We start from the raw sequence: 14,254 nt of genomic DNA on the forward strand, positions 1-14,254 counted from the left end.
ACCTGAACCCGCTGTGTAAGTCTCTGATGTGCAAAACCACCCATACTCCTGATGTAAATCTTCAAGAAATCATAATTAAGTTACAAAACAAAGGATTTAATCCACAAATAACATTTCTAGACCAGAAAGCCCCTCTTCAATGTCAGGGAAAAAGAAAAAGCAGGAGATCATCTAATCTCCAGAGCTTACAGAAGATACGCTCCCCGCAAAGAGCACAACGAACTGAACTGGCTACCACATTTTACAGACTCACCACACAATACCTTTTCAAGGCTCCACTTGCTTGTTCTCAGAGGTAACTAATGCCTTTTTTCTTAACAGTGTCTTATATTATAGACTACCTGGGACCTCACTCAAAGGTTTGACCTAGCTGAATACTTTCCATGATCAGCACTACTCTTAAACTTGGAGCTGTCTGGTTGAATCTACTCACATGGATTTTATAACACCAATTCCGGAGCTATGGCAGTGTCGTGCATTAGGTTTCGTTGGATAAACTATCTTCAAAGCTTCAAATTTCCTAATCTGTTGTATACAGCGATGCACAGAAAAGAAAAACTGCTTAATAAACAAATACAGTGTTCCTCTATATAGACTCCTGGACATAACGTTTCTCACATCTATTGTTTTTATGGTATCACAGTTTTATCTCCCAAATATCTGCTTTACTGGTGATGATACTTTAGCTTCTTTACTTTCTCTGACTTTTCAATAGCTATAGAACTGAATTGTCTGCATAAGTTTTTAATTCCTGCAACTGAAATCTTCAACGTGGGTTTCATAATTAAAATTTCACTGAATATAGCACATAAAATTAATCAAACTGCTTATAAGCACAGCAGTTGTGTAGCTCAGTGTATTTCATAATTACATACTTGTCAGTAGAGGACCTCACACATGTAATGCTTAAATTAAGCAGCGTAAATTGAAGTACCTCCTGTGAAGGCTCCCATCCACAGTTACATTTGCAAAGGATTCTAATTTTACAAAAATTAATCTCTGTAAATGTGTAAGATCCACCATTCTCTTCTTCACCAAGACATGGGATAGATTTTAGCCTGGCATTTCACCTCTTACCAAAACAGTCAAAGAGCATGTTCTCACTCCCCACGGCTGCAGCCTATTAGTATGGAACAGAAAAAGAAATTTTCCACTATCTGTCACACATACCTATCAAAAAGACCTTTCAAATATAAAGAGAGATTACAGGAATGACTTTATAAACCTAAAATCAATTGAATAAAATATTACATCCTTTCAATAACAGGGATTTAATCTCTGTTCAATCTGTAGGGCAGCGTGAATGTTTTGGAAGGGATATCATTCTTTATTAAAGTGATTGAGATTGCTAACAACAGAATTTGAAAAGCAAAAGAAATTTATAAGCCATAAAAATCCTATTACACAGAGTGCTGTTAGTGGCTATCATTGAGCAGATCTTTGATTAGAGACAAACATGAATTTCATTCTAATCACTCATTTCTAAATTTCACAAATTGCAAGGGTGCTAACCCCCTTTTTCTTAGCGTAAGCAGAAGGCTATTTTTCCATGACAGTTAAAACTAATACAAATCCAAGCTGTCACACTCTGCTTACTTCACTGTCTTGGCCCTGGGGTCCACAGAGGGTGAGGAAGCTGATCCCAGTGATCCACATGAATATTAAGCCCACCACAAATTATTTTTCTTTGGTCCTTGATCATCTCAGGAAGGAATCCTACAAGCACCAGTGCCATCACAGGGAAGAGGGCAGGGAACAAGCCTTCAACAACAGATGGGAGGAATGCAGAGATCTTGCAGCTGGTACTTTGATCAGTTTAAACACCACAGAACTGCCTCATACAGGGACAGTTTCACATTTAACCTCGTCCAGTGTGACTGCAGGCGGCCAGAAAGGACTGGTGCTGCCCCTCTCTTAGTCCTGCCTTCGTGCCACTTCCCTCTTCCCTGCGCCAGGCCAAGCGATGTAAAGTCCCTGCGTGAGGAAGTTCTGCACGTTGGTTTGGTGTAAAATTATGGTTTGCTTGGAATGGTAAATAAGATGTTCATCCAAACAGCAACCAGAAACATCTCATCCGATAGACATGACCACCAGACAGAGACAAGTTGCTAGACCAGCTGTTCGGGCAACTGCCCACAGCAACACCATACTATATGTGAAATCAAACTGCAGTCTTTTTCCACTCTTTATTTACTGGAAAAGCAGGAGGAGTAGGAGGTACTACTGAAGGCAAATATTGAGCCAGTTAAAACCATGCGTGCTTAGTGGATTCACTGTTACTGTTTGAGAGCAAAGAGAACCCTTGTACAAGTGTCAGAGAAAAGAAAAATCCAGCAGACAGCAGGAGAAAGAGCCCCAAAAATGGCTCTCCAAGGCAACAGAGGGAGAGGCTGCCTGGGCACAAAACTCACTGAAAGGAAGTCTTCTTTGTTATAAATAAATATAATTTAAAAGAAGGAAAGGATTCAACCAAAGAGCTGGATGAGTAGTCTCATCAGTTGCTCTTCCTAACAGTAACTGGAAAGGTTCTAAGCATTGCTGAACTCTTAGGTCACGGGGCAACTGAGCTTTTGCAGCTTTTCTTTTATACATATGTATATATACACTCATCACACAACTGAAATGCTGACCTCGCTGAAGACCATGGGAGGGCAGCATTACTGGCGCTGTGCTCACCTAACCGATCGGTAATGTGCTATGTTATTGTGCTCCTCTGTTAACACTGCCTCGGTGACTGACATAGAAGTGCTTTATGAAACACATATAGTTTTTACTGAAGAATATGAGTAAAGCAGGTGCTCTCTCTTGCAAACCTACAAAGAAAATAAATTGTTCCTTTTCAAACTTACAATAAGCTTCCTTCAAACACGAATGCTTTTAAATCCTCTTAACTTTTATGACTGTTAAGAGCAATCTGAAAATCACAGGGGATTGTCTGTACCTGACAAAATTACTCAAAACGTTCTCCATCCCCCATTTGAATATAATTCACGTGCTCTGTGGCAAGTTGACACAATATGCAGCTGGCAGAATATGGTTTTCTTACAGTTCTAAATTATAAAGGAACAATGGCCAGCCTCACAGTAAAGCCCAAATGGGCTTATATCTGTCTGGAAACCACAAAGGCATAACAAATTCAGGTGCCCAAAATGCCAGTTCAGTTATTTTTCCAATGAGAATCTCACTTTAAGTTCTTTGTATGAAGAAGAGTTTAAGCTTTTTCCCCTTGACAAGTAATCTGCAGCACATTTGCTTGGTATAATCATCTATGTGCATTTATCAGAGCGTCAACAAGAGATACATTTCCCTATTTCAAAGCAATAACAGAAATCCCAAAAGATCACAGAGGAAGTTTTTCTAGGTATTTGTTTCTCTTATTCTCTTTCTTTTTCATTCAAGCAACCTTTCCACATCATGCCCCTATGCACTATTCTTGAGTTTTTCCAGCCATTTCACTGTGCATCTCTAAGGAGAGCCTGACTGGCTTCTCTCAAACCCCACTTCAGGTCTGCAGTTAGATCCCACAAAGCCCTCCCTTTCCAGGTGAAGCAAACCCAGTTCACCCGGCTCCTCCTCATGCAGCATGTGCTCCAGCCCCCTAACCACCTTAGCACCTTTCTGCTGAACTCACTCCACTTTGACGTCTCTCCCTTAGTCTGGGGGATAAAACTGGACAGAATATTCCTGATTTCTGGCCATCATCACATGACCACACACCTGAGATGATGCGAGATGTGGCCTCACAGGTGCCAAACAGATCATCGCCATCAATCTGTGGGTCCATCACTGTAAGTACACTTTTTTGACTCATGCTCAACACTTTGAGAGAGAGAAGGTGTGACTGAATCTGGTCGACTTTGCTGAAGGCTGGTCATTTTCCACAAGCCATGCTGCTGACTGAGATGCAGAACTCGATCTCAAACAAAAAAGATTACATTTATGCAGCAACATTATGAAAAATGGTATCACAGGAACAATTCAAGCACCAATGAAATGCAATGAGATACATTTGGAATGTACTACTTAGACTACAGCTATGAGGAAATACAAGAAATGCAGATACCATTACCCTATATATTCAGCTGTTTGATATCTGCGCATAATTTTACTCCTGTAAGGGGCTAAACACTGGCTACGTGGAACAAAGTGTCCTGCTTTGTCTAATATGATCACAGGTGAGAAATCCTGGGAAGTCTTAGGCAAAAACACTATGGTAAGAAATTTGCTTTTCCCTTAAAAGAAAGTACTGTCCTTATTTTTCATGTGGCTACCCCTTGTTTCCAGGCAAGAAAAATGGTTGCTAACTAACCTGTACGACAGCAGCGCTGGAATCTTGATAACATACCAGTGGTCACAATAGGTATTCATAATAACAGGTTACCAAAGCATTGTATATGTATCTGTCTGCTGAGAGACGATTATTTAGAGTTCAATGACCCGAGAACCGGGACATACACATGACTAGGTTGTGTTAATATAGCATCAGTAATTTTATCAGGAAGGCACATCTTGAAGACTGTTGGCAAAACTAGGACTGTATGAGGGGCCCCAAAAGTACAACCAAATGATGATAGCGAAGGCCTTGAAAACCCAGAGACTCTGAGACACACACCAATCACAGTGGCCAAGTAGTGTTCACTGCAGGAATGAAGTAGATAACAGTGGGCTTCGGGATAACAAAGAGAACACAGAGCAGAATCTGGGAAATGTGAAACAAACCACTTATGGTAAAACTTGAAGACAATGCAAAATTGCTGGCCAGTGAAAGAACAGCCAGTAAGTAGATGGTGGCAGCAAATGAATAAAAACAACCCTAAGTAAAGCTACGAGCAAAGAGGAAGAAACCTTCACCATCAACAGTGTGTTCTTCCTGGTGAGGAACACAAGACACCAACAACTTGCTATAACCACCCACCTTTTTGGGGAGGAGCAGACCTCTCCTGCCCCGCGTTGGCCCTTGGATGTCCAGAGGCACAGACAGGGCAAGCGTAACACAAGAGAAAGGAGTAGATACCAGAAAGTTTGTGTATGGGAGCTTTAACTACCTCATAAATAGGAATTAGCAAAATTGGATATTTCAGCCTAAGATGTCCAAAGTCCTTTTAACTGGACAGATAAAGTTTTGAATAGATGTTGCTAGTTCAGTTACACTAAATAATAAATTTGTGCATCTGTATATCAGGTGAGTTTCTCTTATCCACATAAATCACAAGGGAAATTGGATACCCTGCGCTTGAGGCAGTTCTTAAAATGTGATCTTTGGAGAAAAAGGTTACAACTTTGTGATCACAACTGGATATGATGAGGTTGAACAAGACTGGAGTCCATCCAAGAACTTCAACTGTATGTTTTTTCTATGCAGATAAAGTAACATAGCTTGGAAATTGTGGCCAAAAAGAGTAAGACTGGATATTCTGGGAACCGAAGGGAGATCTAGGTAGTTGTTGCTACTCAGAAAGGATGGAGGCTGCTGGGACTGCAGAGGTGCTTGCCAGAAACATTTGGTGCCACAAGATGGCAATCACGCATTTCCCACGCCCTCAGTTTGGTGGAAGGTTCCGGAAGTTCAGTAGCATCAAGGAGCAGGAGAGCTACATCACATCAGGGCAATACATACAAAAGTCATCTCAGGAAAGCAGAGCCATTATAACGTTGCACAATTTATTTCTTATAATAGTTTATTACGCTATCTTTATAGCAGAAAAGCTACATGAGCCATGGAAACATGAAATTAGATTTACCATCCCAATCCTTTTTTGGCAATTTTCCCATAACACTGGGAACATTCAGAGCCTTGTGATTAGTACTTGTTAGCACTGTTAGAAAGAATGATTCACTCTCCTAAGGGGGGTTTGGCAAGAGGGAAATGGTGGGAAAAGATAAGAGTGGAAAGCTGGGGAAGAAGCCAGAACTGATAAAGGGGAAAAAAAGTAATTATACAGATATACATATATGCACACGCACACTGAACATCTATTAAGTATAGTGTATATATACACACTGCATATTTGACCTTTACTACACTACATATAGTATACACACCGTGTGCATACATACACATACTGTATGTTTGTTCTGAGAGCGCAGCAAAAAACATGAACAAGCACAGTAAAACTTAGTTTCTGTACTCATCCACTGAATTAGTAAGTTTCAAAGTTTGAAATTTCTGTTAATTTAGTTCAATGTCTGGCAAAATAAGTTGAAGGATACCTGCATCACCAAAAGCAGAAAAGGAAATAATTAGACTTCTGTATTTAAAAAAAATAACCAGGTACCCCACTCCAAGTCCTGAAGTATTCTCCAGCAACCAAAAGTACCAGAGCAGCGTTTACTACTTTATGAGATCCCTTCCTCACAAAAAAGATGTCAAGGATAGTATGATTCTGTTCTGGGACCCATTATCATAAATGGTGAATCAAACCCCCTAAAATCTCCATACTGCATGTAAACATCCACAGAGATAGAGGGGTGACCTTCAGAATGGAGTCACTGCACAGGTTGATCCACCACCTCTCACAGAAGTAGTTTGTCACCATTTGCTACAAGGCTGGATGAAATGCATACGCAGACCAACTTCAGTCTGTACTTAGAACAACTACTTACACTTAAACGCAAGCTGCAGGCAACCTACAGATGATAATCTGGAAGTGTAGAGCTAAATCAAACAGATAGTAGGCTTTGCTCGGGAAAAAAAAAAAAGATGCCAATGCAGCACAGACTAAATTCATGTCATGTGCTCCTTTTGGCTAGCACATCAAAGCCAGCAAATATGCCTACGTCTGCATGGCAACAGTGAAGGGATTTATATTTTTCTAATTAAAATTATACTGAACCCCTGAGAGAAATAAGCACAACGAAACAACTGTCGACAGTATTAATGGCCTGAGAACAAGCTTATAATTCAGTAAATTAATTGTGTACATTTTGCTCATCAGTAGTGAAATCGTATTCATGATTTGCTGTCAACAGACTGATTTTTAATACGTTTTGCTTTTTTCTTCTGTCTACACAGCTTCCCAAACAGTTACCATAATGATATAAGACAATCTAAATAAAGGTAAGTGAACTCCACGTATATGTTATAAATAGTGTAATTATAGAGACACAATGGACAAACCTCAAACATTCCTGGTTGAAAATGTGTTCAAGCACCACTTAAGCTTAACTGTACCAGTAATATGTCAGAGGAGAAATGTTTCTTCCAGTCCATTCATGACAATCATTTGGCCATATTTCATGTATACTGAATTAGTTTCCTCTGTTTACATGGGTGCTTTTAAAAGCCACAGGAGAAGAAAAGAACACATATCCCCAAAAAAAAAAAAAAATTAAGACCATACACTCACAGAAGTAGCCAGAACCATATACAGAGCCATACTCATGAAGTAAATCTATGTAGCACCCAATTGCTATAAACAAGGTCCTTCAGCTGAAATACCAACTGGATTAACATCACATTTCTCATTAAAACTTTCAAAAACATCTGAAATGCAACATTCCTCCAGGAAGACAATTACTTTTATCTGAGTCTCCAAAAATCACTGCAAGGCAGTGTTTCCATACGGATACTGCAGAAAAAGCACCATTTATGTACTCAACAACAGCACCTCCTGCAATGCACAGATTTTCTTTGGAAGTTTTCTTACAAAGACATGGATTCAGCTGGGGCTTAGTTAACTTTACTCTTAAAAATTTACTTTACATTTGTTTAAGGAGGTTTACCTCTAGGAGCCATGGTTTTAGTTTTCTGTCCAGCAGAATATCAAATCCCAGGACTTCAAAGCAGACACTGTCACTTCCTGGTGCTTGCCCTGGCCTGCACATGCGATAAGCATGAAGAACATGTGGCTCTGCAACTATGAGAGTCTTCACTACTAACTCCTGTAGGGATTTTTTTCAGAAAAATTTATCAGGAGAGAAGACACCAGTATATATTGAACTAATGTGTTTCGTACTTTAATCTTTTAAATTTCATTACGGTATCTACTAAAAATAGATTTAAAATAGCAAATAAATGGTCTGTAATAAATGAACTATTCCTATGGAGTAACAGATAGATTTTTTTTATATAGCTCTAGAGTATATTGTTATACTTTCCATAGTACATATGTACTTTTAGTTATGTAGTAACTTAAATGCTGAGGGTATATTGGGTTCAAAGCATAGTATAGCCAATCTTCACCCATTTCATTTTGCAACATAATTTTCAATAAATAATCTCAGAATCATATGTACAGATGATGCCTAAGCTCTAACAGTCTTAGGCCTATTCCTCACCCAGAGATGCCGGTAATGTAACCACTGACTTCAATGGCGCAGGTTCCAGTCCACAGATACATGCAACGCTGACTACAATTTTGTAAATATTCACACATAAAATTCACTTTATATTCTTGAAAAGTCTCCAGGAATTTAAATGGGAAGGTTCCTTCGTATCATGTTACTTATGTGAATAACTGTTTGAAAGGGCTTTCATCCCTCAGAAAGTTTAACATTAAATTTATAATCAAACTCTGAATTGAGCCTTTTAAAAACCATACTCATTATTTATATGTCCTCTGCAGCATGCATTGCTGAATATTTGGGTTAATATACTTTCAAAAATCATTCTGGATTCCAGTAATGTGGACGGCAGAAGCAATTAATTTTCTAAGAATATACATATACAAAATAAAGAAAAGCATGTTAGTTTTATCTTACTGAAATATCACTCCAGAATTTGGAAACATCCAGATTATTTGTTTCTAGAAACTCAGTAAACCATTTTATGGAGCGTTTGCTTCCTTTGTCTTCTGTTTCATCCCGTTCAAAGTGTTCATTATGTTTATTGACAGAGTAGTTCGTCAGATGCATATACAATTGACTCTAAAAAAAGGGTGAGAAGACATAAGAAAACACTTAAATACAACTCTAGAATGGTCAATTCAAATTAATTAAAAGAAAAAATTTGTTAAATTAATAATGACATAGTCAAACAGTTCATATTTGCAAATAATACTGTGTGCAGATTTAGCCTTTCTGATTCTTGGAGATTTCATCTACTGAATGTTCTAGCCTTCTTATAACAAAACCTGTGCTCGCTCAACATCTGGTTAGGCAATATATTTGCTATTTTTACAGGTCTGTGTGTAAACAACTACCTAAAAAAGTGAAGAGCAATTATCATAACTTACAGAATGATTACATTCCACAAGAAGCAAACAATAAAGATGGTATTTTGAAGTGCTACTTTAAAAGTGCTAAAAAACACTCTGGCATCTGTTTCATAGACAATCCCACATTTCAGTTTCAGTTTTCACTGTAGTTTATTTATGAGAAATGTTCTCATGATAGTGATACTATAAAATATCTTTCACATATAAACTCATCTGCCATGTCGATATCTGCCAAAATTGCTCATTTTTGACTGGCTGGTAGCCATACATCAGAGGGAGGTAAATTTCAATATATACATTGCATAAATGAGTGAGTGCTATATGTCACCAGCATTCATGTTAGACTGATGTTATCAGTTGCATTTAAAAGGAAAACAACATTACCTTTCCAAGGCCAATTTATAAATCATTATTTATACATTTACGTTATCTCCCAGCACAGATATTATTCCAGCTTTCCACCTACACTACCGTGATGCGTGTCCTCAGCACAGTGACAGTTCTCTGTTTGATTCCTTACTTGAGCGTAGTTGATGTTCTAAGCTGACCATAAGCCTTCTGTTCCAATTCCTTTTTGATAAGATAGCCAACAGAAAACACAAGCCTTCTGCTGTCGTTTATCTCACTGCACTTACGTATGTTTAAAAAAGACGTTAATGAAATTATCAAAACCAATCAGCTTAACTGCAGGCTACTTAAGAATATATTGTATCAGCACTGCAAGTAATGAATTTCTCCCATGGCTTCCAATTACTGCCTTGAGAATCTTTCTGAAACCTATTGGTTTTCAGTCGTTATAAATGTCATCTTTCCATGAAATAGAAATTATTTCAGACTACAGGAAAATGGAAGTGTTTTTAGAACATTTGTTAAACACCTGAACTAATATTTAGTTTCAAGTTATCTGGAACAATGTCACTGTGGAACTATATCATCCAAAGAACAATGTCATTAGTGATAAGCCAGGTTATTTCATACAATGAAGGTTACAACACGAACAGTTGTGAGAACACACACTGTTCTGTTTATCCACTCAGAGAATATTTCAATGCTGCTAATGCTGAGATTAGTAACAATAGAAAATATTAAAAGTCAACTATTCCAAATATAACATTGGAACTCTTCCAAATGTTCCCTTTGTACTGGGCTCCAAATGATACCTGCATTCTTCAAAGGAGCACTAAGAGACAATCACAATTTTAAGTGACACGTAGGGAAGAAGGCTCTCCATGTGTTGTCTATTGCATAAATCATTGAAGCAGCTCTAAAAGTATATGGTACAGCAAAGGAACGATACGGTGGCAATGGAGTAGAGTGAGGTATAAGAAACTCAAGCCTACTGATGCCTCCCAATGCTTCAAATCTACTTCCTTCATAACAGACATCTGCATTTTGGTCTGTGCCAGAAGAGAGGTGTTACACCTCCCAACAGGGAAGGTGCTATACAGTGAACAGGAGGGTTATAGTGTCAAAAAACTTTAGCACGTCCCTTACATTTCTTGGTTCTCTGCAAGCTCATGGGCAGCCCTGCTCTATCATCGGAAAGTTGTCAGGTACATACTCCTTTCCCTGCTGAAGCAGTCACTGACAAACAGCAGCAGCAGCGGATGCCCTCATGTTCAGGGCCGGCAGTGACCACTCTCATGCCCTGGTCTTTATATCGCTGTGTTTATGTTTTTCTGTGTAGGCTCACAACACAAAGGCTGAGACATTGCAGGGTCCTCAGCAAAAGCTCGAAACTTCAGGGATGTTAAACAGTGATCTAGCAGGAGATAAGGTTATTCTCCCCCCTACCCCACCCCAAACTGAATCTCAGATAAATGCAAAAGCAATGTAACTGTTCTTGAAGTGATTTTCACTTTATTTCATTTTTTCTGGGTTGAATGCCAATAATTGACATCTTTTGCTGTGTTTTAGGAAATATTTATACTCTTTAGCATTCATACATGCAAAGTCATATAAAGTTTTTATATATAAGCAATAATATGGCTATACTTGTGATATAAGATAGAAAAACATGAGTTAAATATCTTTCATTTTAATTTTTTCTCTTCAAAGGTAATATTAAGTTCAGCCAGATGAATACCAAATTAAATCTCATGTCAATTTATTTTATTTTACCTCCTCCAAAAACTACCCAGGTAGAATTCTATGTGCATAAGCAATAAATTGGAATGAACTCCAACTTACCAAATTTGAGTCACTGGGGGGATGATACTTTTCTGTGCCCATTCTCACCAGTCCATCATGATATAAAAATATTTTTAATGGATCACAGGAGGTTACAAGAATATACACGCGTAAATCAAACTTATAGCCTTCCATAAGAAATGGCTTGTCAAGATACTCCTGAACAATCAAGTGATCCTGAGCTTGTAACTTTTCTCCATTTCTTATTAAAGAGATCCTGGTAAAAACAAAAGTTATTTAAAAAAAAAAAAAAAAAGGAACATTGACATTACTCTTCAAAATAGATTTTCATGGTCACCCAGCCAGGTAGTCAGGCTAAAGTCTACCTGAAGAAAGAGACTTGCATATCTGATTTGTAAAGTAGAGAAAAAGTGCCATTCGCTTACATGGCTCTTGGTTTCCTGTCCCTTATGGTGCTTCACTGGATGAAAAAAGGCAATGAGCCATTTCAAAATAACTTTCTGCTTCCTTTGATTCAACAATTTGTAATAATGATTTCCCTCTACACTTAGAAATTGTTTGGCAGAACGACCAGTCTCCAGCTTTTGTGATTATTCTTCCCCAAGCAGCTCCAAAAATAGGCTTCCAGTCTGCCTTTGTCACAACTTCTGCCCAAGCTACAGGTGCAAAGAACTTTCGGTGCTAACCTGACTCAGTGATGTGTGCAAAGCAGGACACTGATCAGTACAGCTCAGGATGGCATAGATTAAAGCTCAGTATTTCTGTATGCCAGTTTCCCCACATCAGAATGAAAAAGGTTTGTATACAGACAATAAACTGGCAGTCCCTAACTACACAGACTTTTAAATAACTGTAATAGTTAATATATTTCAGCATATCATTATTAACCCTGAATTCCCATAACTTTGTTGCCTTAATCTTACCCTCTATCATTTAGGATATATTTCAGTGTTCTTGTGCTGAATACTCCTAATATACTGAAGTACTTTCTAGGCATTTCTCTGAAATATGCTGCTACCTTTTTCTTCAGCTTATCTTTGGCCCTGTCAAGAGGACTGAAGAATAAGGAAATGGAAGAGTTTGGGAGCTTTACTCTTACAGTAATTCTGATATATTTTTAATAACTAAGAGTTTTACTAAACTGGATAATCCAAACTGATATTAAAAGCAATAAAAGCTAAAATGGAAATATCTATAAGCAAGAACCCAGGTAAGAACGAAATCGTAATATTTATCTCATTGGTTTACTGTGCAGCCCTCTCACAGGCAAAGCCATTTCAACTCAAATGCAGGTTGCAGCCTCTGCAGGGGTGTCCCTCCGGCTTGGGTGTCGCCTGCTCCCAAGGGCACACCTCCAGCCGCATCCCCAGCAGTGCCTCCTCTGTTTCTCCTACACCTCGTGGCTGCCGCTCTTAAACGTGTTTGTGCTTCTCTGAGCGGCTGCAGTTTTGGCACACAATGGGGTGGTTGGGCGGGTTTCAGAGCTGTGGAAGATCCTGATGATCTCCCACCCACAACACCCCTGCAGCAGCCAGCCCCAAAACCCTGGCGTTTATGCCCAATACAATCTCACTGTTAATCTAACCACAACAGATTAGTAAATATATGCTTTAGATAAATTCGCTATAAAAATAATCCTAATCTTAAAAATTATTTGAGCCTTATCAGAAAATGCATTCTCTAATTATGTCACATTCAGAACAACATTAAAATACCACTTTTATTTAGCTCTAGATTTTAGCTGTTTCTGCTTGGTAAGCCTTTGTCCAATACGTGAACTTTCTCATATCAATCATACAACTTTAACTACAAACTTCTTACTAATACACAGCTTCTGTTAATGTTGTTAACTAGCACTGGGTTGCACCTTTAATGGATAAGAAGCCTGAAGTTAACATGCACCTTACCCATGTCCCATTGCACCGTTAGCTGGTTTGACTATGAAAGTTTTCTGTCTCCGTTTCTTCTTCAGTTCTTTTACATAGTTCTGAAACTGTGTGTATTCTGCAGGGAAGATCCATGTTCGAGGAATAAAACTATACTCCTGAGGCTGACTCTTGATCATTCTGCAAAAAAGTATAACTGAGTTTAAAAACTTTTAACTACTTTGATGTATCAACCCTCAGGATTAAAAAGCATTTACAATAATTTGACAAGGTAACTTTTTTAACAAAATGCTGAAATATTAAAGCAAACTTCTGCAGTCGTTTAAGAACAGTTAGAGCTCTGTAACATATTTGTATGCATACTTTAACAACAACAAAAGCAGACTATCTTGTGCATTTTTGCTTATTATCATATCGTATTTGCTTATTGTGTTACTGGCATCCATCTCGTTTCTTGACATCCATTCATTGCTCTTGTAGTTTTTGTTCAGTTAGATGATTTAATGCTACTCCTATTCTTAGAAATAGTACACTTAAAATAGACCATGTGATTATAGGTCTTTTTCTACCTAATAGACTCCTGGATTCCTCTTTTCTAATTTTTTTTCCCTTGGCAGGGGTGGGGATATTTGGCAAGTTTTATATTGGTATGTATTTGGGGGTGTAGGAGGATCAACACACAAAAAAGAGGACCTGGGATATTTGGAGTTTCTTCATGGGTGCAAAAAAATATTAATAACAAGGACTGAAATCAAAATTAAAATAACAGCCATTTAAGAAGAATTTTTTGTTTCTTTCAAGTCTTTTGAAGGATTTTCAAAAGTAAGGAATTGTAGTAAATCAACTTTGACACAGGCCGAGCAACTGCTCATGTACCTCCAATCTAGGGCAAAACACAGAAGCCTGGATTTGTGTTTGATACCAGCATATTGTGATTGAGATTCCCTGAGCACCTTATTTAGTCAAAAGAAAGCAAAGAAACGCAAAGCAAGCCAAGAGGGGAAAAAATAGAAGAACCAAAACAAAAATAAGGTTAAGACATCATAGGGAACAATCTCTGAA

General features: G+C 38.2%; 1 protein-coding gene across 5 annotated transcripts in view; it reads right to left on the bottom strand.

The window, feature by feature from the left end:
• The window catches only part of TTLL7 (tubulin tyrosine ligase like 7), an 80,954-nt gene that overhangs the window by 40,158 nt on the left and 26,542 nt on the right, over positions 1 to 14,254 (bottom strand). For all 5 annotated transcript variants that reach the window (XR_010373468.1, XM_064455404.1, XM_064455403.1 and 2 more), the window contains 4 exons: positions 13,214 to 13,372; positions 11,346 to 11,562; positions 8,701 to 8,865; positions 7,723 to 7,881 (listed from right to left, as the gene is read on the bottom strand). Coding sequence is in view for 4 of the 5 variants with exons in the window: in XM_064455404.1 (XP_064311474.1) it covers positions 7,723 to 7,881; positions 8,701 to 8,865; positions 11,346 to 11,562; positions 13,214 to 13,372 (700 nt within the window). In the remaining variant the exon portion in view is untranslated. The remainder of the gene's footprint in view (positions 1 to 7,722; positions 7,882 to 8,700; positions 8,866 to 11,345; positions 11,563 to 13,213; positions 13,373 to 14,254) is intronic.

This window comes from Phalacrocorax carbo, chromosome 6, assembly GCF_963921805.1.
Source record: "Phalacrocorax carbo chromosome 6, bPhaCar2.1, whole genome shotgun sequence".
Taxonomy (NCBI): domain Eukaryota; kingdom Metazoa; phylum Chordata; class Aves; order Suliformes; family Phalacrocoracidae; genus Phalacrocorax; species Phalacrocorax carbo.